This window comes from Erpetoichthys calabaricus, chromosome 8 (genome assembly GCF_900747795.2).
Source record: "Erpetoichthys calabaricus chromosome 8, fErpCal1.3, whole genome shotgun sequence".
NCBI classification, from domain to species: Eukaryota; Metazoa; Chordata; class Cladistia; order Polypteriformes; family Polypteridae; genus Erpetoichthys; species Erpetoichthys calabaricus.
The window spans coordinates 68,444,161-68,465,745 of NC_041401.2; the positions used below are offsets into that span (position 1 = coordinate 68,444,161).

General features: G+C 39.9%; 1 protein-coding gene across 5 annotated transcripts in view; it reads right to left on the reverse strand.

Annotated features, from left to right (window-relative positions):
- Positions 1–21,585, reverse strand: part of LOC114655599 (unconventional myosin-Ic) — a 177,704-nt gene that overhangs the window by 54,891 nt on the left and 101,228 nt on the right. The window contains exon 1 of one of the 5 annotated variants that reach the window (XM_051930961.1): positions 5,991–6,087. The exons of the other annotated variants lie outside the window; for them this stretch is intronic. Within the exon in view, the coding sequence (XP_051786921.1) occupies positions 5,991–6,086 (96 nt within the window). The 5' untranslated portion in view covers position 6,087. Of the gene's footprint in view, positions 1–5,990; positions 6,088–21,585 lie in introns of those variants that run through there. 5 annotated transcript variants of the gene reach the window in all.

Consider the following 21,585-nt stretch of genomic DNA (forward strand, 5'->3'; position numbering starts at 1 on the left):
CCAGAGTTCCATCTTTTCATTCACTTACTGTTGTATCCTCAGACCAACCCCTTTTAGACAACTGTGTCTTTCCAGAAGTGTTTAGCATTCAATAAATAATTATGCAAGAGATTGAGCATTAACAGGTCTGTGATGCCCTTGGATGTCCCGTACTGCACGCGCGCTATACGAATGGATCAACGTGTGTCTACCCGGCGCAGAGAGGCGTGGGTAAGCCATTGAACGGCATTCGTGCTGGAAACCGGGGCTTGCATTTGTTCCCCACGAACGAGGAATTCCCAGTAAGTGCGGGTCATACGCTCGCACTGATTACGTCCCTGCCCTTTGTACACAAACCAATCCAACCGCACCCCCCTCGCTACTACCATGGTTGGGTGACTTGGTGGATTATATATAGAAATGCAGCCAGAACCGCAAAGAACAATGAAAAGTCTACGTGACTCACAGGTGCATGTGGACTGTGCAAAGACGAAAACAACTCAGGTGACGAGCTGGGGGTGGGCACATAAGCAGGCAGTGCATACTGAATGAGAAATCAGCAGACTAGCATGACGGAGGGGGCGGAATGGGCGTCCTTCCCCTCTCCTCCCGTTCCGCGCCCGAGCGCCGTCCACCCCCGTCCCTTGCTCTGGGAGGAGAAGGCGCGGCGGCGGTCCTCCAGTTTTCAGTCACGGACAATTGTATGTTGGTTCGTACCGTGCATTGTTACAATGTTACTTTTCTTGGTGGTTTATTAAATTACGGATTTTTCAAATGTTAATTTTTTCCCTGTGCTTAAAAATCATTAAAAAAGCGGCCTGATTATGCGGCGTATGGTACACCGCGGGTTGGCTAGTACAAAAATAAATTGAATGTCAGTTCTTTATTATTTACATACATCGGCAAGAATTTATCACTAAAAACACATCTCATATACTGTACGTGTGTGCTGGACAAGCATGTTATACTAGAACCAAATGAAAGTACATTTATTTTTCTTTTATTCATGAAGAAGGAGCTCCTTGCAGTGCGAGTTACAGAAGAACTCATAGTCTCTGCCACACAGAGACTACTTCATAGCACTGCAAGCAGAGAACATCCCTGTGAAATCAGCTGGACTTTCCACTCAGCCACCAGCTTTTCTGTGTAGCAGTCCTGCACACATAGTATATTTTTTGAAAATTTACATGAATTTAAGTATGTTTGTGTTTATTTTTGTCTATGTGCATATGTTTTAAATTTGGAGACAGCATCTTCAACTTTTCAATCAAAATCACTGGCAAATTACTACCATGCATACCTTTATCGATTCTGTGCTTATAGAAGCAGAAAGCAACAGTCTTTTCCATTCCAGCCTTTAAGCATGACTTTCATTCCATCTGGTGAGTAGCATATGTGTTTTTCACCCACAGTCCTACTGTATTTCAACACTTATGAGGTCCTTTCCATTGAAGCTAGAAACTCAGATGGTGATCTGTACTGTCCCTTGAAGAGTTACTCCAGCTTACCCAGACACCAAGGATCAAACCTTAAGTGGGCTGCTAGTATGTTTGGGTCTTATTAAAGCACATGAAGCACTAAAAAGATGACACTCTTTCACAATTAGGAAATGCAGGAATTGTCACATAATTTAAAAGCAGTAATTAAACACCTTTTTCACACCATACATAGCTGAAAATTGTGACTGGCATCTACTTAGAGATGTCAAACTCTTTTTTTCCTTAGATTATGAATGCATAAAAATACATTATTTCTAAAATGTCTACATATTTAATACCCTATCCATTAGTGTTGGTGTGTGGATCATATATGTCTATGATCACTGAAAACTACTTAGCCTATAAGGAAAAGTCATACTCATCATCTTGTCTAAACAATAGTGGGGGCCACTAAAAATTAGAGAGGCTCCTTAGGAAGCGGCATAGTGCACTAGAGGTTTTATCCCATGTTTTTGCAAGTGCCCATGGATAATACTGAAACGGAATTTAGAACAGTGCATGATTAACAGCCAAAGGGTCATAAAACAGCAATGCAAAAAGGATACATACCTTCAAAAGTGGCACCCAAATCCTTATATACATACTTGTAAACCAGTATACTCTTTAGTCTTAAGTGCTTGCTTGTGCTCTCTAAACTTTCAAACCATAGCCACACTATAATTGCATTATTGGATGCCACACTGGACTGTTTAGTTGAGGTGCTCTTAATAATAATAAACCGAAAGAGAAATTCCTCTGTGATTTGTCATGTTTGTGCTCTCTCAGACGGCCTCACCTGGCTGCCTTAACCGAGTATTCTTTGGCCTCTATTACTTATATTTTAAAACTGCACACAGCGAAATGACTAAACAGCTCTTTTTTTTTTGTTCTGACAACCACTTAAGACAGAGCAGCAGGAGGATTCATTTAATACATCCCAGTAGGTATCTATCAGCCTAACACCAATGTGTTCTGCTGCAGCTGCCACAGTGCATTTCTGCAGTTTACTAAGTTTTGATTTAAGGTAGTGGTATAATGTACGGTTGACATATTCAAGAAACACACTGAGGTAACACTTTAATGTTATCAATTTCAAGAAGGCATCAATGGATAAATATCGTGGGTGTGTGTTGATCTAGAGCAGGGGTGAGCAAAGACTGCACTGGAGGGCTGTAGTGACTGCAAGTTTTTGTTCCAACCCAGTTTTTTAATGATACGTCAATTATTACTGATGAAGCACTATTGCTCAAGCAACACTTTAATGCCTTATTTTGGATGCACTGTTTGTTAACACTAGCTGCAGTCACTGTTTTTAATTTCTTCTTATTACCCTAAGTTCTTGTCTATAAGCCGGACTCATGTATTAGCCGGAGACCAAAAATCATACGAATTTTTAAAATAAAATCGTATCATAGATAAGCCGGACTCATGGATAAGCCGAACGTACTATAACCTATAACTAATAGAAGGGAGGGAGGTCAGTGGTCTCACTCGCGCCCATTTAATTTCTTTAAGGGGGGAGAGAGTGTGAGATATTGCACTCGCGCCCATTTAATTTCTTTAAGGGGGAGAGAGTGTGAGATATTGCCGTCTCTCTCACTCCCCGCATGGCGCGGTTGGAGCGGCCGGAGCGCGTTCTTTCTGCTCTGGGCGTCGCCGAGTCAACACGAGCGCGTAGCGGTCATTTAAATTGTGATTTTATATGTAAGCATATTTAAATATATATCGCGGATTTCTGCGGACAATGGGTCTTTTAATTTCTGGTACATGCTTCCTCAGTTGGTTTGCCCAGTTGATTTCATACAAGGGACGCTTTTGGCAGATGGCTGAGAAGCTACCCGGCTTACTGTTCTCTCTCTCTTGCGCTGACTATCTGTGATCCTGACGTATGGGGATTGAGCAGGGGGGCTGTTTGCACACCTAGACGATACGGACGCTCGTCTAAAAATGCTGAAAGATTATCTTCACGTTGCTATCTTTTGTAAAGCTGATTCCTGAAAAGACATGCTGCACAGTGCTTTGCATACTTAAAAGCTCGAAGGGCACGTATTGATTTTTGACTGAAAAACAAACTCTCCCTCTCCCTCTCTTTGTCTGCTCCTGACGGAGGGGGTGTGAGCTGCCGCCTTCAACAGCTTTGTGCCGCGGTGCTTCGCATACTTAAAAGCCAAACAGACATATTGATTTGTTTGCTTCACTGCTTTGAAGAGGAAGATATGTTTGCATTCTTTTAATTGTGAGACGGAACTGTCATCTCTGTCTTGTCATGGAGCACAGTTGAAACTTTTGAAAAAGAGACAAATGTTTGTTTGCAGTGTTTGAATAACGTTCCTGTCTCTCTACAACCTCCTGTGTTTCTGCGCAAATCTGTGACCCAAGCATGACAATATAAAAATAACCATATAAACATATGGTTTCTACTTCGCGGATATTCTTATTTCGCGGGTGGTTCTGGAACGCAACCCCCGCGATGGATGTATAAGCCGGACTTATGTATAAGCCGATATTCTATTTTTTCATTTTCACAACTTTTTTCCTTAGATAAGCCGCGGCTTATTGACAAGAACTTAGGGTACAAATAAGATACAAATAACAGAGGACCAAGCAGTTTTCGATCTGTGTGTATTCATAGTGAAGTGTCTGGTTTTATAAAATATTTGGAAGGAAACCCAAGAGAAAAAAGTTTAGGACTGAGAATTACCCATCAAAGGCCCCCAATCACATGGATGATAGTCTTGGAAAGCAAAAAAATCTTTGATGTAACAATGGCTTAATGTGGGAGAATCAAAACACTACTAAGCCATGACAGTTGGATGACTAAGAACTGGTTTCAAATCAAGCAGCTAGGTTGGAACAAAAATTTACAGCCCTGCAGAACTGATGTTGCTTACCACTGATCTACAGCAATTGTGCACAGTGCACAATGTGGCATGAAACAGCCCCATCACTTGTTCTATTCTATGGAATGAGTGAAATCTGCATTAATATCAAATGTGCAGTACCATGAGATGTAGCTTACTGGGCAGCTTTGGAAAAAGAAAAAATATTAAAAGCCATGGTTTCATTCTGGATTTGCAGAACCCAGCACAATTATTCTACCATTAATATAAACTCAAAGCTAAAAAAATGCATACCTGATGACAAGTCATATTTCCATAAACGTTACATATAGTATTTCGGTAGGGAAGTAATTAAAAGATGCAATTTCACAATTCTGTCATCTACCTCTCCTTTAAACATACAAATAATCAATATACAAACAGGCTGGGATAACTACACTAGAAGCACACTTTTTTCATATTATGCTACATATTATAATGCAAAAAGCAAGGCAAATAACATCAACTAAACCTATGCTTTTATATGGAAGAATGACAGGTAAGCATTTATAGTTCGCTCATAATTGTTTCACAAATAAGATCAAATTTCCTTTTTTATATGTGATGTAATAGCAACCATCATCCACATGAGCTTGATGGACTGAATGACCTCCTCACATTTGTCAACCGTCAAACTTTGTATATTCATACAAACAGCAAACACACCTTTGCAGACCATACCTGTGCAGACACTTAAGTATATAACAGTATGCCGTTATTGTATTTTCATAAATATTCAGTTTTAAAATATCTTAAATTACTAAATGTGTTATAATTGAGGATCTGTTCATAAAGACAGTAGATAAAGAATAATTGGATCATGCGAATGAGGCTGTCCTATCAACAAGAAATACACAACTTTCATCTGCAAGGCACTTGCGTATCCTGCATCTCTCACAGATATTTTGTTTCCTTCCAGCGCAGGAGGATGCATCATTTACAAAAGTAGAAGTAACTGAGGTCAACATTCTAGTTCAGTACTTCATATATAAAAGTGACATGGCTTTTTACCAATAGTGGATTAGGAACTCTAAAGACTGGGGTTTGTGGTCACCCATCAGTATTTTTGAATCAAAAGGAATGGGGTCATTGAGTATGATGGATGCTAACAAAAAATAGAAAAAAAACCAGACTGTTTGTGAAGCAGAATCACTGTCATTAACAATTAACAGTTTTCTTCTGTGATGGCATCAGTATCACATATTAGATGCAGTTGGTGGAAACTCTGTTATATACTGGTCTTGGATTTATGTTGCCAGGACAGGATTCATCTTCTTCTATTCTTCCATTAGAATAACTACAGTATGTTCATAACCTACCTAAATCATTAATTTAAACTACTAACACAGATTAACCAGTTTAACTTTTAGACTGTACAATCAAATTCAATCAAGTTTTTATTTTGACACATAAACTACATGTTTACTTTCTGTACAATCATACACACAAATAATGTAAAATAGTACACATTTTCTTTAAGCGCAAGTAATCCAACAGAAATCAGACATGCAACAAAAATCTGACATGTACACAAATGTGCCATAAAATTCAAGCTTTCTTTGTACATGGGACATACTTCTATGGTGGGAGATCTGTTCCAGAACAGTTTGGCAACTATCATGGAAATAAGCTAGGAAGTTTTAGGAAAGCCTACCTCACTCTGCCAAGCATGATGTGCAAGACGATAGCCATTAGGCACGAAGGAAGACTGGGTTTTCAGGACCAAGCTCTTAAGCAAGTTAAACTCCATGCTGAAACTGAACCTCAGATTGCACCACAGCACTGAAGCATTCTATGAACTGGGCTGGATTAGTTATGTAATATAGGGACAACAACTTGCTGAGTGATAGCTCATTGGTGTTACTTGGATCATTTGGTTGTTACTGTCTTATTATTAGATTAGGGTGTGCCCTCAAGGGTCTTTCCACCCCATGAGAAAAAAAAATAATTACTGCAGTGAAACTTCTACTTTAGGCAGTGCAGAGCTCATATTGATTGAAAAGAAAAGTCCCAAGAAAACCTGAAGTAAACTACCATTAATATTAAGAGAGCTGGAGTTGGCCTGCACTTTTATTTTTCCTCTAATAAACCATGTTGCCTAGTTCTGTCTTAAAAGTAAACTTCCATTGAAAAGTTACACTGGTGCCAAGCATAAGAGACACATTCTAAAGTAGTGTGCAGATACTGTAATTTTGACAGGCTTTAACAAGGGGTGGGGATATTATGAACTGAGAGTGTAAAGATGCTTCCAACAGAGAATTGCTGGTGTAACAGAGAAGAAGGATGGGGGTTCAAGTAGCCCAAATGGAAGTTCAGATGCTTTTCTAATGTCAAAGCAAGGTAGTTGTAGGACTAAGAAGAATGAAAATGGCCAGTGTTTAAAAAAGGGGCTGAACCAAAAAAAGAACTGAAAGTGAAATTAATATAAATCTAAAGTTAAACAAACATTAATGTGTTCACAGTTTTTGATATATGCCCTTTTCATCAGTGCCTGAACAAAAATGCATTTCTAATTCAAACTTTGAAAGTCTATACTCTGCATCCAATACCACTCCCCTACATTTCAGAATTCAGATTGCACAGTGCTGCACAATATCATTAAAGTAAACTTTGACACTAATGATTAAAAATGACCTGCTAATCTGACATTTTCATCAAAGATTTGCCTGCCACTCATTCATCTCTAAATGAGGAAAGAATGCCGTGTTCTCACAGGGGATAAGTTTTCTCGTCATACAATGACCACAGTATTTACTGCTACATTATACCCCCACAAAAGCTATTATAAACACTATAATGCAAGGAATGATATTTAGCATATTTAAGAAAGTGTACAAACACATGTCCATTATATCCGGCTTAAATGCTTGACAGCAATATCAATTTAAACAAACTAATAGCACCACAATATAACTGTTTCATTGTGACTAGTCAAGAAAGCAAAACTGGCAATTGGAAGTCAATTCAAGTAAAAAAAAAAAGAAACAGCTAGTAAAGAGTGCTGGAATGATAAGGGAGAGGTGGTATTTTACTATGACATTTTCAGACCCATAGCAGGTCCATTAATACCATAGTAGGTATAACTGTACATGTAATCCAAGTCTGGCAGCTTTTTTACCGATACCTTCTTTAATGCTATCTACTCTTTCCCAATTTCTTTTCAGTCCACAGCCTAAACAAAAATTTTAATTAGTTTGGATTTGTCCCTGAGAAGGACTGGGTGGAGATGCAGGTCTCCTGGTGTACAAAAAACTATTATTAATGTTGTGTGTCTGCCCACTCTTCCTCTAGCATTCAATGTCCAATAAGTTAAAGACATTAAGTCAAAACAGATGAAGTCACTCTTATGGAGTGCAAATATACAGATTTATTTCCCTATATTTTTGAAAAACAGAAAAGTATAGCATTAAAGAAAAATGAAGAATAAAAAGTTTGTCTCTAAATAAAAAAGAAAAATGAAAGAAAATAAGACATTAAAATGAAAAGGCAAGGAAAACAAATACAAAGCTATCCCTCTTGGCAATAATTAAAAATTACCCTCCTGGGCTCTCTAAAACCAAGTGCAAGTAATATAGACAACTTGTTTATGTTAAAGGCAGCCAGCCTTGCACAGAAAGAAAATCAAACGCAAGAAATACTTTTACAAAGTGACACACTGACCCTTCTTCACTAGTTTCAAACATACCATGTCGCTCTGGCAGCATTTCCTGACCCACAAGGGCTTACGTAAAGTCTTAATAGACTTTTAACTACCTAATATTATATTTCATGTTCTCTACCTCACTCACCACTTATACTGACTTACAAGTACCATGGTATATTTTAATTAGAATATGTCTGATGCTAAACAACACACGAGGTAGCAGTACAGCAGGAGTAATAAAAACACCAGGGAACTAGTTAGAGCTCAACAGGGATATCAGCATTGCTTTTTTGGCCTCGGGATAATTTTACTTTATTTTCTACAAAGTTTTACATAGAAGAGAGGCTCTGGCCAATCCCCTTAACAACAGGTGTCTAGATCTTTCAGCTAGAAATTTACAGGTTCAGTAATGGGTAGAAAGTATACCATGTGCAGAAGACAGAAATTTTCACAGGCTGCAGCTTTCAGGGACTGTTGCTTAATGTTGCATCACCTAGTGCTCCCAGTGCCCCTTGAGAAGACACTTCAAAACACACATACTGTACATGCACACGCATGTCCACCTAAACACATTGCATGCACGCAAGTTAACATACAAACATGCAAAGTCAACTATATAGCAGGGGCCAAAGTTTCAGTTTAGCCAAGGTTCTAGGTGCTTGATATGATAATTCATGATAACCAGTTGTAATTTAAATACTTATCAGATAAACTTAAAGTACCGTAAAACAGCGGTACTTAATATTATATCACAACAGTAGTAGCACTGATGTGTGCAAGTCCCAATAAATTTTCATTGTTACAATGAGTGTTGGTTCAACATATAAATTGCCATTTATTCACAGGAATAATAAACATAATACCCAACTAAAGCAAAGAGAAGTAATATGTACTGTAAATAACACTGTTTGGCACAGTTACATGACTGAATATTAACATAATACTCAAACAAACCAATAAAATTATGCATTTTAAGCACTACCTTTAAAAAGTTTAAAACTGATTAAATTTTAGGTTGACTCTTAACCTCATATTTGCTGACCTGGCTGTAGCAAACAAAGCATAGCCTAAAAAGGTTCCACTTCAATCATGCAGAAATTGTTTGGATTTGTGAAGTTTAACTAGAACCAATCCTTTAGAATTTGCACACTTTGCAAAACATTACTTATACAACGGGTGGGAAAAAGACTTTTTTTTACTATCCAAAATGAAATGTTTCCAGGTAGTAAGTATTAGCCTGCATCTCATTTAATTATGGCATTCACAGCTTCATCAACACAATCTGTGGTAACGATACCGAAGCAAACACTTCTGACCAAGAAATTGAGAGAATTAGTCTATATAATACACCGGGAAAATGCTGGAAAGATGTGAGGGATGCTCTGACATTACCTAGGTCTCGAGTAAAACGTTTGAAAAATATGGCTCTAGAATATGGATTGAAAATAATCTCCTATTTTATGACATAGCCAGTCATAAATATTTTTCTAGTAGGTATTCTGTGCCTATATGCCTGAATGACAAAAAAAAAAAAAACTGCGACTATTAGGTCTGTAATGTAATTTTTTAGCTCTTTCAATGAAGACCTTTTCAGGAAAGAACAACTCTAAACCACCATTAATTGTTGGTTTATGACAGAATTTTGAATCATACCCTGCATTTTAAAAATATTAAAAACTATCTGTTTCTGTGATATTCTATTTTTCTATATTTATTAGTGGAATATTTGTTTTGCTGTTGCTATAGTACAGTTTTAAAATAGTGAGCATCTGAAATGCTACAGTTCTTAAGTCTGATACAGTCCCATCATGCTAAATTGTGAATTTGTGTTTCTGGTATGTATATTGTTGTTCATAGTTTGATAGAATCTTCATAATTTCTTTGTTTTATATCAAGGTATGTGACTGAGTATCTGAAGATAAGGTAACTGTCTGAAATAGAAGGAGCCACATAAATATACAAATTTTTAAATATTTGAGTAAATTTTGGCGTTGCACTTTCTGGAAACTAATTTATAATTAAATAAAGTTTTAAAGTAACTTTTCATTTAGAAATATTTTTTATTTTGATTTTAATTACCTTAATGTTACAAGTAGTGTTTATCATAGGTTAGCTGAAAAGTGGTACATAATTTCTAGCTTGCCTGATCTGTTAAAAAAAAACAAAAAACTGATCATTACTCCAAATTTTGATTTGATATTTTGGTTAAATTGCCTACCAGTACAAGGTACTACTTGTGTGGAATGTTCATGTTCTCCACAAGCCCTTGTGGGTTTCCATAGGAAATTCAAATTTTTTTATACATCCCATAGTGTCCTGGACTGGTGCCTCACTATTCCTCCTTGCAGTTTGATTCCTGCTTTACTCCCGATGTTTGCAGGTAGACTCAGGCTCCTGCAGTTTTTAAGTATATAATAAAGTTCTCTCTTTCATTCTCTCCCATCTATATATATTATACACAATATATTTTGTACTATATGTGCATGCACCTTTATGAATGGCAAATATATAAGCAAAATCCAGTCATTTGTACACCTTTAGGAAATTAGTCTAAATGTGGTAGTGAATTCAGAGAATAACAGACCATACATAAAGTCTCAAAGGAGAAAGAAAATGGTATATTAGCCAGGCTGCCACACTTGAGCACTTTTGCAGTTGAGGAATAAGCAAGTGTGGCTGTGTGCCAACCTCAACCAGGATAACCAGTGGATTCTGATAACGCAATGGAATTTAAAACTGCCGCACCTTAGAGAAGAGGGGCGTGGGGGGAAACCACTCAGTGCAAGTCTGTTCAGCAGTGTTGTTTATAGGGGGAGGCTGTTATTGCTTTTATTGTTACTTTGTTATTTTTGTTACAAGACATTAAGTGACATGGCGTCATTTTTTCCTCAGCAGCAAATAAACACATTCTGTGAAGTTCAGGCTTTGCAGTTCACTGCTCGGTAATGGGAAGGAAATTAAGAAGTCCCAGCTAGGGCAAAAATGTGAGAAGGAGAAAAAAATATGAGGAATTAGAAGCAGGATCATGGGGTTGCAGTTTTCACGACAACAGGAAAACTGTGGTTTAATGATAGGAAAACTTGCATCCCCCAATATACCTTTCACCGATTTCATTTATTCAGAGGAACATACTGTTATGAGAATTAAGAACATGGTGACTTCACAAACAGAGCGAACACAGGAACAATCTCTGGCATTCTGAATCAGGAACTGAATATATTCAAGTGAAGGATACCAGATCATTCTAGGAAATTTTATTTGCAATATATTGTGACCCTGCAAGTTACTTCCAAAAGGCAACTGACACAATGTAATAAGAACAGTAATAAATAATAATAATAATGAAAGTACTAACAATAATTATAATAACAATGAAAATTGCCCAACGTCCTTGATGGGAAAAAACAGATTTGGAGGGAGCAGCTACAGATTTTCATCTCAGCTTACCTAAGAAGTTAAAGGTGTAATTTAAGTAAACTTCTTGTTTAAATGGACAACTTATTCAGTGCGGAGAACTGTTTTTTTTTTTTTTTTTATTAAATTACAAAATGTATTTTTAATAGATTACTACAGAATAAAGATGCAAAAAAGAGGACATGCCATGTGCCAATTAAATAGTATGTGGCATGTCACATTAGTATCCACTTATTAAACTTGACTTTTCTTTTAGAAAATAAGTAATGTGTGGTGATATTTTATGGAATGGCATAATTCACATTACCATGTTTTTTTAAACAGCAGATGTTAACCAGGAGCATATTTAAGCTAGCCTTGAAATAGTTACGGTCAGACGGTCTACAAAAAAAAGATTTCAAAAAACAAAACCTACTGCTAACCTAATTTTCGAAATAAAACTTTTCACTTTCTGAGAAACATTGCAAATAATAATAAATAAATAAATGCAAATAAATGCAGAATGCATATAGCCTGCAATGGGGGAGCTGATATCAGTAACACCTACTGTATAAACTTGGTCCTACTCTTCCAAGGATTTTCGCCTCTGTACAATTTGCTTTCACAGTTCAACTTTCTTGAGGTTTAGAGGGAAGCTTGACTTTCAGCAAAATCTCCCATAATCTGTTTTGCTAGATGAATACACTACACTTTCTTCAGGAATTTTCCATTATATTCAGGCTAAACTTGGGAAGGCATATGAATGGCAAAGAGATTGCAGTCTTTAAACCCAATGCTTTCTTCTTCCATTGTACAACATATATTTCATAACTGCCAGATTTAATGCTTTTCCAATTTTTAATGAAATGAATAATACCATTTATGATATGCCCACAGTTTCCATGTCAACCATTCATAAAATGTATTACAAAAATAGCTTAAACATGAAACGGAGACAAAGGAACCAGGATGAAGTATTAATCAAGCAAGTTTGCTTGTGTGTTTTTAGTTTCCACATGTATTCACAATCATTGAATGTATTTAGTGTAGAACATAATTTGTACTGTGCATTTGTAGCTGGTCCCGCCTGGTTATGAAACTTTGGTGTTGACAACAGCAGGTTTTTTCACACAGACAGCTATACAAAAATATTTATTTCTTCAATACGGAGCCCTAACAACCAATTAATAATGAAATATACCTGGCAAAAGATCATAGTTTACATGTGTGGCACTACTCCATTTGGAAATAAATTAACACAGGCTCTGAACAGTAATTTTTTTGGAAATAATAATAACTCATTTAATTTATAAAGGCACTTTACATTTGTAGTAAACCTCAAAGTGCAACATAAAAAAATTTAAACAAAGACAAAACAAGATACAGTAAAGACAAAGGTAAAACAATAATTAGAGGCAATTTTGTCAATATGCTTTCCTAAAAAGAAAAGTCTAACTGTTTTTTAAAACAGCCCACAATCTGCTGTGTTCTCAGATTCTCTGGTAGGGCATTCCAAAGGCTCGGTAACCCATTGTACGAAGTTTGGTCATAGGGTCAAAATATTATCTATATTCTTTGGCAAACACCAAGGTTTTTAATGTCTGTTCTGGGCTATACTTTGCAGCTAATTATGACAAATCCAGAAGTAAAAGCACTCACCATTTTACTTGAATAAGTTTTGTTTAGGCTATATCAAAGCACATACATCTTGTGCTACATAATGCTCACATGACTTAAGATAGACATTTACATGTACACAGTGATTATAAAAAAAAAAAATTTAAAAAAATTGGATAACTAAAGACATTTTCTATCTCTCTACAGACAGTATCTATTTTTTGAAGTTCAGTTGATGTCTGTGAACTCTTTGCAAGCAAATCTTTAAAGATACAGTAATCCCTCCTCCATCGCGAGGGTTGCGTTCCAGAGCCACCCGCGAAGTAGAAACCATATGTTTATATGGTTATTTTTATATTGTCATGCTTGGGTCACAGATTTGCGCAGAAACACAGGAGGTTGTAGAGAGACAGGAACGTTATTCAAACACTGCAAACAAACATTTGTCTCTTTTTCAAAAGTTTCAACTGTGCTCCATGACAAGACAGAGATGACAGTTCCGTCTCACAATTAAAAGAATGCAAACATATCTTCCTCTTCAAAGGAGTGCGTGTCAGGAGCAGTGACTGTCACAGAGATAGAGAGAAAAGCAAACAAATCAATAGGGCTGTTTGGCTTAAGTATGCGAAGCACCGCGGCACAAAGCTTTTGAAGGCGGCAGCTCACACCCCCTTCGTCAGGAGCAGACAAAGAGAGAGAGAGAGAGAGAGATAGAGAGAGACAGAGTTTGTTTTTCAAGCACAAATCAATACATGCCCTTCGAGCTTTTAAGTATGCGAAGCACCGTGCAGCATGTCGTTTCAGGAAGCAGCTGCACAAAAGATAGCAACGTGAAGATAATCTTTCAGCATTTTTAGACGAGCGTCCGTATTGTCTAGGTGTGCGAACAGCCCCCCTGCTCAATCCTCTTACGTCAGGATCAGAGAAAGTCAGCGCAAGAGAAAGAGAAAAATAAGCTGGGTAGCTTCTCAGCCATCTGCCAATAGCGTCCCTTGTATGAAATCAACTGGGCAAACCAACTGAGGAAGCATGTACCAGAAATTAAAAGACCCATTGTCTGCAGAAACCCGCGAAGCAGCGAAAAATCTGCGATATATATTTAAATATGCTTACATATAAAATCCGCGATGGAGTGAAGCCGCAAAAGGCGAAGCGCGATATAGCGAGGGATTACTGTATATTAATTCTGCAATTGCCTTTTCACCGAATGAGCCAATGCAAATAAGTAACATCCATCCATCCATTTTCCAACCTGCTGAATCCGAACACAGGGTCACGGGGGTCTGCTGGAGCCAATCCCACCTAACACAGGGCACAAGGCAAGAACCAATCCCGGGCAGGGTGCCAACCCACCGCAGGACACAAACAAACACACCAAGCACACACTAGGGCCAATTTAGAATCATCAGTCCACCTAACCAGCATGTCTTTGGACTGTGGGAGGAAACCGGAGCACCCGGAGGAAACCCACGTAGACACGGGGAGAACATGCAAACTCCATGCAAGGAGGACCTGGGAAGTGAATCCAGGTCCCCAGGTCTCCCAACTGCGAGGCAGCAGCGCTACCCACTGCGCCACCGTGCCGCCCAATAAGTAACATATAATATGAATTACTTTTTTCTAGTAAAGGATCAAGAAGGTGCACCATCCTCTCCATGTGGGGAGCCTACCAGATTACAAAACTGAACATGAAATATAGTAAGTGTAGAGAATCATGTTTACCACCCCATCCCATGGTAGTTTAAAACCCATCATATGACATGAAAGATTCTAGGTACATCAAAACATTGAGCTGGTAAAAAAAGACTACAGACTGCTGCACCACTTGTGGTAATTTCCCAATTAAAGGTTCTGTGAAGTTCATCATGCAACAATGTCATATGTTGGAGCAGCCATATATAAGCACATAGACCCTCACGTGATGTAGTTTAATACCAGCATGGTAAAGCACAATTTGCTCACCTTTGCCGCAGGAGAACTTTGAAAATTACAGTAATCCATACAAGTATCATTTGGAGATTCAGGGAGCACAATGTTCTCCTCAGCTCACAGGCCTCTCCTTAAATCTCTTGCTTTGTGTTTTGTGAGATTCACCCACTCCAGTGCCATAGTGTACTGAGCAAATACAACAAGCATTCCTCATCTACAGTGACCTATCAAAATTTACGGGCAATAATCCATGCTTTACTGTCACTTTGTGAATGGCAGCTGCCGACATTGTCATTCACACTGAACCAATTTAGAACAACCAATTCACTTAAGGTGTTCTCAAACCTAGCTTGTTCTCCGTGTTTTTTTTTTCCCCAAACTCTTGTGCAATTTCCCCAAAAGTCCAGTTCATTTAGGCTGATGTGAACATGCCAATCACACTCAGGTGTGAACCTAAACAACCGGACCAAGGACCTTTGGAAAGGGTAGTCTTGGTATGGCACCAAGTAAATTCTGGAGTGATTCGCTGGAGATATGAATGTCGACTAACAAGTGATCAATCTAACTACCGAAAACAATGTAAATTATGGGTGAAATTGTGCATGCTGAGTGGTGAGAAATGAAAAGGAGCCCTGTGAGACATGTCAACCTTGGCTATTTTCATAGAGTGGCTACTGGAGAGCAAATACACAGCCAAACTAACTAGAAATTGAAACAAAGTAACAAAGCATCCCTTGTTTGGGAGTGGAGCAATGCAAACACACTAAGTGTAAAAACGCCTTTAATAATAATAATAATAATAATAATAGGGCCTAGGTGGCACACTGGAGTATAACAAGTGAAACCCATGCAGTCACAGCAAGAAAGCACAAACCCTACATAAACAACATCCAACCTCTGCTCCTTAGGGACAAGCTGACAGAGATGGGAGTAGATTCATACCTGGTAGCATGGATCGTGGACTATCTTACAGACAGACCTCAGTATGTGCGTCTCGGGAACTGCAGGTCTGACATTGTGGTTAGCAACACAGGAGTGCCACAGGGGACAGTACTTTCTCCGGTCCTGTTCAGCCTATATACATCGGACTTCCAATACAACTCTGAGTCCTGCCACGTGCAAAAGTTCGCTGACGACACTGCTATCGTGGGCTGCATCAGGAGTGGGCAGGAGTAGGAGTATAGGAACCTAATCAAGGACCTTATTAAATGGTGCGACTCAAACCACCTACAACTGAACACCAGCAAAACCAAGGAGCTGGTGGTGAATTTTAGGAGGACCAGACCTATCATGGACCCCGTGATCATGAGAGGTGACTGTGTGCAGAGGGTGCAGATCTATAAATACCTGGGAGTGCAACTGGATGATAAATTGAACTGGACTGCCAATACTGATGCTCTGTACAAGAGAGGACAGAGCCGACTATACTTCCTTAGAAGGCTGGCGTCCTTCAATATCTGCAATAAGATGCTGCAGATGTTCTATCAGACGGTTGTGGCGAGCGCCCTCTTCTACGCTGTGGTGTGCTGGGGAGGCAGCATAAACAAGAGGGACACCTCACGCCTGGACAAACTGGTGAGGAAGGCAGGCTCTATTGTAGGCATGGAGCTGGACAGTTTGACATCCGTGGCAGATTGACCAGCGCTAAGCAGGCTCCCGTCAATCATGGAGAATCCATTGCATCCACTAAACAGTATTATCTCTAGACAGAGGAGCAGCTTCAGCGACAGACTGAGGAGATCATTCCTCCCCCACACTATGCGACTCTTTAATTCCACTCGGGGGGGGGGGGAAACGTTAACATTATACAAAGTTATTGTCTGTTATACCTGCATTTTTCCATCCATCAATCCATTTTCTAACCCGCTGAATCCAAACACAGGGTCACGGGGGTCTGCTGGAGCCAATCCCAGCCAACACAGGGCACAAGGCAGGAAACAATCCTGGGCAGGGTGCCAACCCACCGCAGGACACACACAAACACACCCCCACACCAAGCACACACTAGGGCCAATTTAGAATCGCCAATCCACCTAACCTGCATGTCTTTGGACTGTGGGAGGAAACCGGAGCGCACGGAGGAAACCCACGCAGACACAGGGAGAACATGCAAACTCCACGCAGGGAGGACCCGGGAAGCGAACCCGGGTCTCCTAACTGCGAGGCAGCAGCGCTACCACTGCGCCATTGTGCCGCCCTACCTGCATTTTTATCACTCTTTAATATTTTTTTTTATCAATAAGCTGCTGCTAGAGTATGCGAATTTCCCCTTAGATAGATATATGCAGTACTTTATTAATCCCATCTATCTATCTATCTAGACTGAGACTGGAAAAGGTTTTAAAAACAGGAAGCAGGAGTTTTAAGGCAGTAGTGCTATCCAATATGCCACTGTATATCATGTACGAGAAGTATTTAAAATTTTACCTAGGAATAGCAAAAAGGTGTAGACTAATACTCCCCAGCCAGTGAGAGTGATCAACTGATACACTAATACAGACCAACTAACACTGAACTGAAATGAGCTAAATTTTATTGCTTGGCAACATACAGTAGTTGCTAGAAATTAGTACTGGCGTTAAAGCCACATATATACAGTAATAATAGTAAAAAATGAAAATACAATATAAAATTCACAATAATTTACAGTCTGTCAGTACACTTCTCCACCCCTCAGGCATCCTCTCACTTTCCAAGATTCCATTAAACAATATGGTAAAAAACTCCACTGCCATCTCTCCTAAACACCACCATGCTTCCACAGGTAATCATCTGGACCAACGGCCTTTCCATTCTTCATCCTCTTCATAGCTGTCCTTACTTCCTTCTTGCTAATCCGTTGCACTTCCTGATTCACTATCGTCACATCATCCAACCTTTTCTCTCTCTCTCTCTCAATCTCTTCATTCATCAGCCTCTCAAAGTACTCTTCCATCTGCTCAACACACCCTCCTCACTTGTGAGTACGTTTCCATCTTTAATCACCCTAACCTGCTGCACATCTTTCCCAGCTCGGTCCCTCTGTCTAGCTAATCAATACAGGTCCTTTTCTCTCTCCTTATTGTCCAACCTCTCATACAACTCATCATCTACATAAGCATAAAATACAGATTAATGCCGGTCATGTTAGCAGACATTCTAGAGGCACAAAGCAATCCATTTCACCCTCCAATTCTCAGATGAATACACTAAAAATAAGCTGAAAATTAAATCTGGCAAGTTTAAGTTGCTGTAATTTGACACCAAGTACATATTACTGTGTAAATGTTCACACATTGCTGGTTCTTTACACAAAGTATTTACCAAATTTTTAAAGACTCATATCCTTAGCAGAGATCTCTTGACAAAAACACTGAATGGTGTGAATATTGTACCTTATATTTTTAAAATAATATGGGACATTTTCTTTCTGTGACAAGAAAAAAAAATATTTTAATATTACTTACAGTATTTAGTGTTGGCAATTATTCTTCTGTATATATTTTGTATACAAAATCTAAATAAGTTAAAATTAAAAACAGGAGATGGGATTTACACCAAAAAAACACTATGATGCAGTCAGACAAGCTACCATCTCCACTATTCTGCAGCCACCATAGACTTGAACAAAGATCATACTTTCCAACTATTAAATGTGAAGAGTTTTTCCTTATTAAATTAACTGTTCAGCAGGGTTAAAATTTTCAGGGCATCAGGGCCATGACATTCAGCGCATTTACATGTGCTTCAACAACCCGGTTATTCACAGAAACCTGGTTTCTAAAATGTCAAGTACACCCTTTTTCCTGTTAGAGAAATAAGAGTTACTAGCCAACCCTCACACCGCTTTTTTAATGATTTTTAAGCACAGGGAAAAAAATGAACATTTGAAAAATCCGTAATTTAATAAACCACCAAGAAAAGTAACATTACAACAATGCATGCTACGAACCAACATACAATCATCGTTCAGTACGCTTTGCCTGCTCATATGCCCGCCCCCAACGCTTTTGTCTCTGCTACAGTCCACATACACCTCTGAGCCATGTTGTCTTTTCATTGTTCTTTGCGGTTCCGGCTGCTTTTCTATATATAATCCACCAAGTCACCCGACCGTGGTAGTAGCGGCCGGGGGGAGTGGGGGGGGTTCCGGGTGGGTGTGTACAAAGGGCAGGGACGTAATCAGTGCGAACATATGACCCGCACTTTCTGGGAATTCCTCATTCGTGGGGAATAATTGCAAGCTCCAGTCTCCATCACGAATGGGGTTCAACGGCTTACCCACGCCTGTCGGCGCCGGGTAGACAAACGTTGATCCATTCAGTGTAGCACGCGTGCAGTACCGGACATCCAAGGGCATCACAGATCTGTTAATGGTCAATCTCACGTGGCTGAAAGCCACTTGTCCCTCTAAGAAGTTGGACGCCGACCGGTTGGTGATCGCGTAACTATTTAGCAGTAGGGACTTTCATTCGTTTTCGGAATTAACCAGACAAATCGCTCCACCAACTAAGAAAGGCCATGCACCACCACCCAGAGAATCGAGAAAGAGCTATCAATCTGTTAATCCTCTCCGTGTCCGGGCCGGGTGAGGTTTCCCGTGTTGAGTCAAATTAAGCAAAATTTGTGTGTGGTGAGTTGTTGCGTCCGGGCACATGAGCAGGCACTGTGAATGCCTTGAGAGCGTGGGTGGACGCGTGCCGGGGAATAATGAGTATCTATATATCTTCTTAGATATAGAAAGCGTCTGATGCGGTGTTTGGTGAATTGTTGCAGTTTGTGAGTTAGCAGTTGTGATGGTTTTACACTCCAGTACATTGCGGTGAACGCTGGTAACAGTCAGGAGGGCGGGCGTTAAGGCGTTCTCGTCCCATGCTCTTAGAGTTGGTGGGCGTGTCTCTGTATCGGTTCGAGTTGTTGGGCGGTGCTCGGTCGTTTGTATCCCATGGTCGGACGACTTGGTGGATTATATATAAAAATGCAGCCGAAAACCAAAAAGAATAATGAAAAGTCAACGTGGCTCAGTGGTGCATGTGTACTGTAGCAGAGACGAAAGCGAGTTGGTGAGTTGTTGCGTCCGGGCACATGAGCAGGCACTGTGAATGCCTTGAGAGTGTGGGTGGACACGTGCTCGAGTTGGTTGGGCGTGAGTTGGTGGGCTGGGCTTTGTGAGTTGACTGACATGGCTATTTTTTGCATATCCCATGGTTGTCTTCCAGCAGTGTGAATGCCTCGAGAGACAGGGTGTCCTTGTTTGGTGAGTTGTTGCAGTTTGTGAATTAAAAGCTGTGATGGTTTTACACGCTGGTAACAGTCAGGTGGGTGGGCGGGCAGGCGTTCTCGTCCTATGGTCTTAGAGTTGGTGGGTGTGGCTCTGTGTTGTCGGCGTATCCCATCGTCTTAGCGTTGGTGGACGGGTCTCTGTGAGTTGGCGGGCGTGGCTATATCGTGCATATCCCGTGGTTGTCTTGCCTGTTCTGTCGTCTTAGTGAATTATATATTTATATATGTAGATTTTGTCGACAAATGTTTTCTATGTTCCTGCAGACCACCTAAGAAGAAGCATGTTTGTCGCGGAATCGAATCGCTGTATGCAGCATGTAAAACAGTTTGCGATGGAGGACGCAGTCGTGCGTCGTAACCGAAAGGAATAATGAAAAGTCAACGTGGCTCTGAGGTGCATGTGGACAAATGTTTTCCGTGTTCCTGCAGGACCATCTAAGAAGAAGCATGTTTGTCGCAGAAGTGAATCGCTGTATGCAGAGTGTAAAACAGTTTGCGATGGAGTACGCGGTCGTGCGTCGTAACCAAAAGGAATAATGAAAAGTCAACGTGGATCTGAGGTGCATGTGGACCGTAGCAGAGACGAACCCAAGTGACACGGTGATTGGTGAGTTGTTGCGTCCGAGTACGCCGCATAATTATGAATTGATGAGTGAACACTTCCTGAAAGACACAGTTGTCCAAATGGGGTGGGTTTGAGGATACGACTGTAGGTGAATGAAAAGATGGAACTCTGGAGAGGGTAACATCCAATTTTCCGTGACTGACAATTGGAGGACCGCCATCGCACGCTCATTCAGCGATTCACATCCGTGACAAACAAACTGTTTTACATGCTGCATACAGCGATTCACATCCGCGACAAACATAATTTTTCTTAGATGGTCCTGTCGCGTCCCCCCTCGCACTCTAAGCATACACACTGCCTGGTCATGTGCCCGCTCGCAAGAGCAACTGACAGAGTCCCGCCCACCAACTCTAAGACCATGGCGTGTAAAACAGTTTGCGATGGTGGACGCGGTCGTGTGTCATAACCGAAAGGAATAATGAAAAGTCAACGTGGCTCAGAGGTGCATGTGGAGTGTAGCAGAGACAAACGTGAATAACGCCCTGTTTTGTGAGTTGCTGCGTCCGAGTTGGTGGGCATGGCTCTGCGAGTTGTCGTCGTATTTAATTACGCCGTGTTTTGTGAGTTGCTGTGTCCGAGTTGGTGGGTGTGGCTCTGCGAGTTGTCGTCGTATCCAATGGTCTTAGAGTTGGTGGGCGTGGCTCCGTCCTGCATGCTCCATGGGTGTCTTGCTCGCTGGTGGCTTAGTGAATTATATTATATATATATATATATATATATATATATATATATATATATATATATATACTAATAAAAGGCAAAGCCCTCACTGACTGA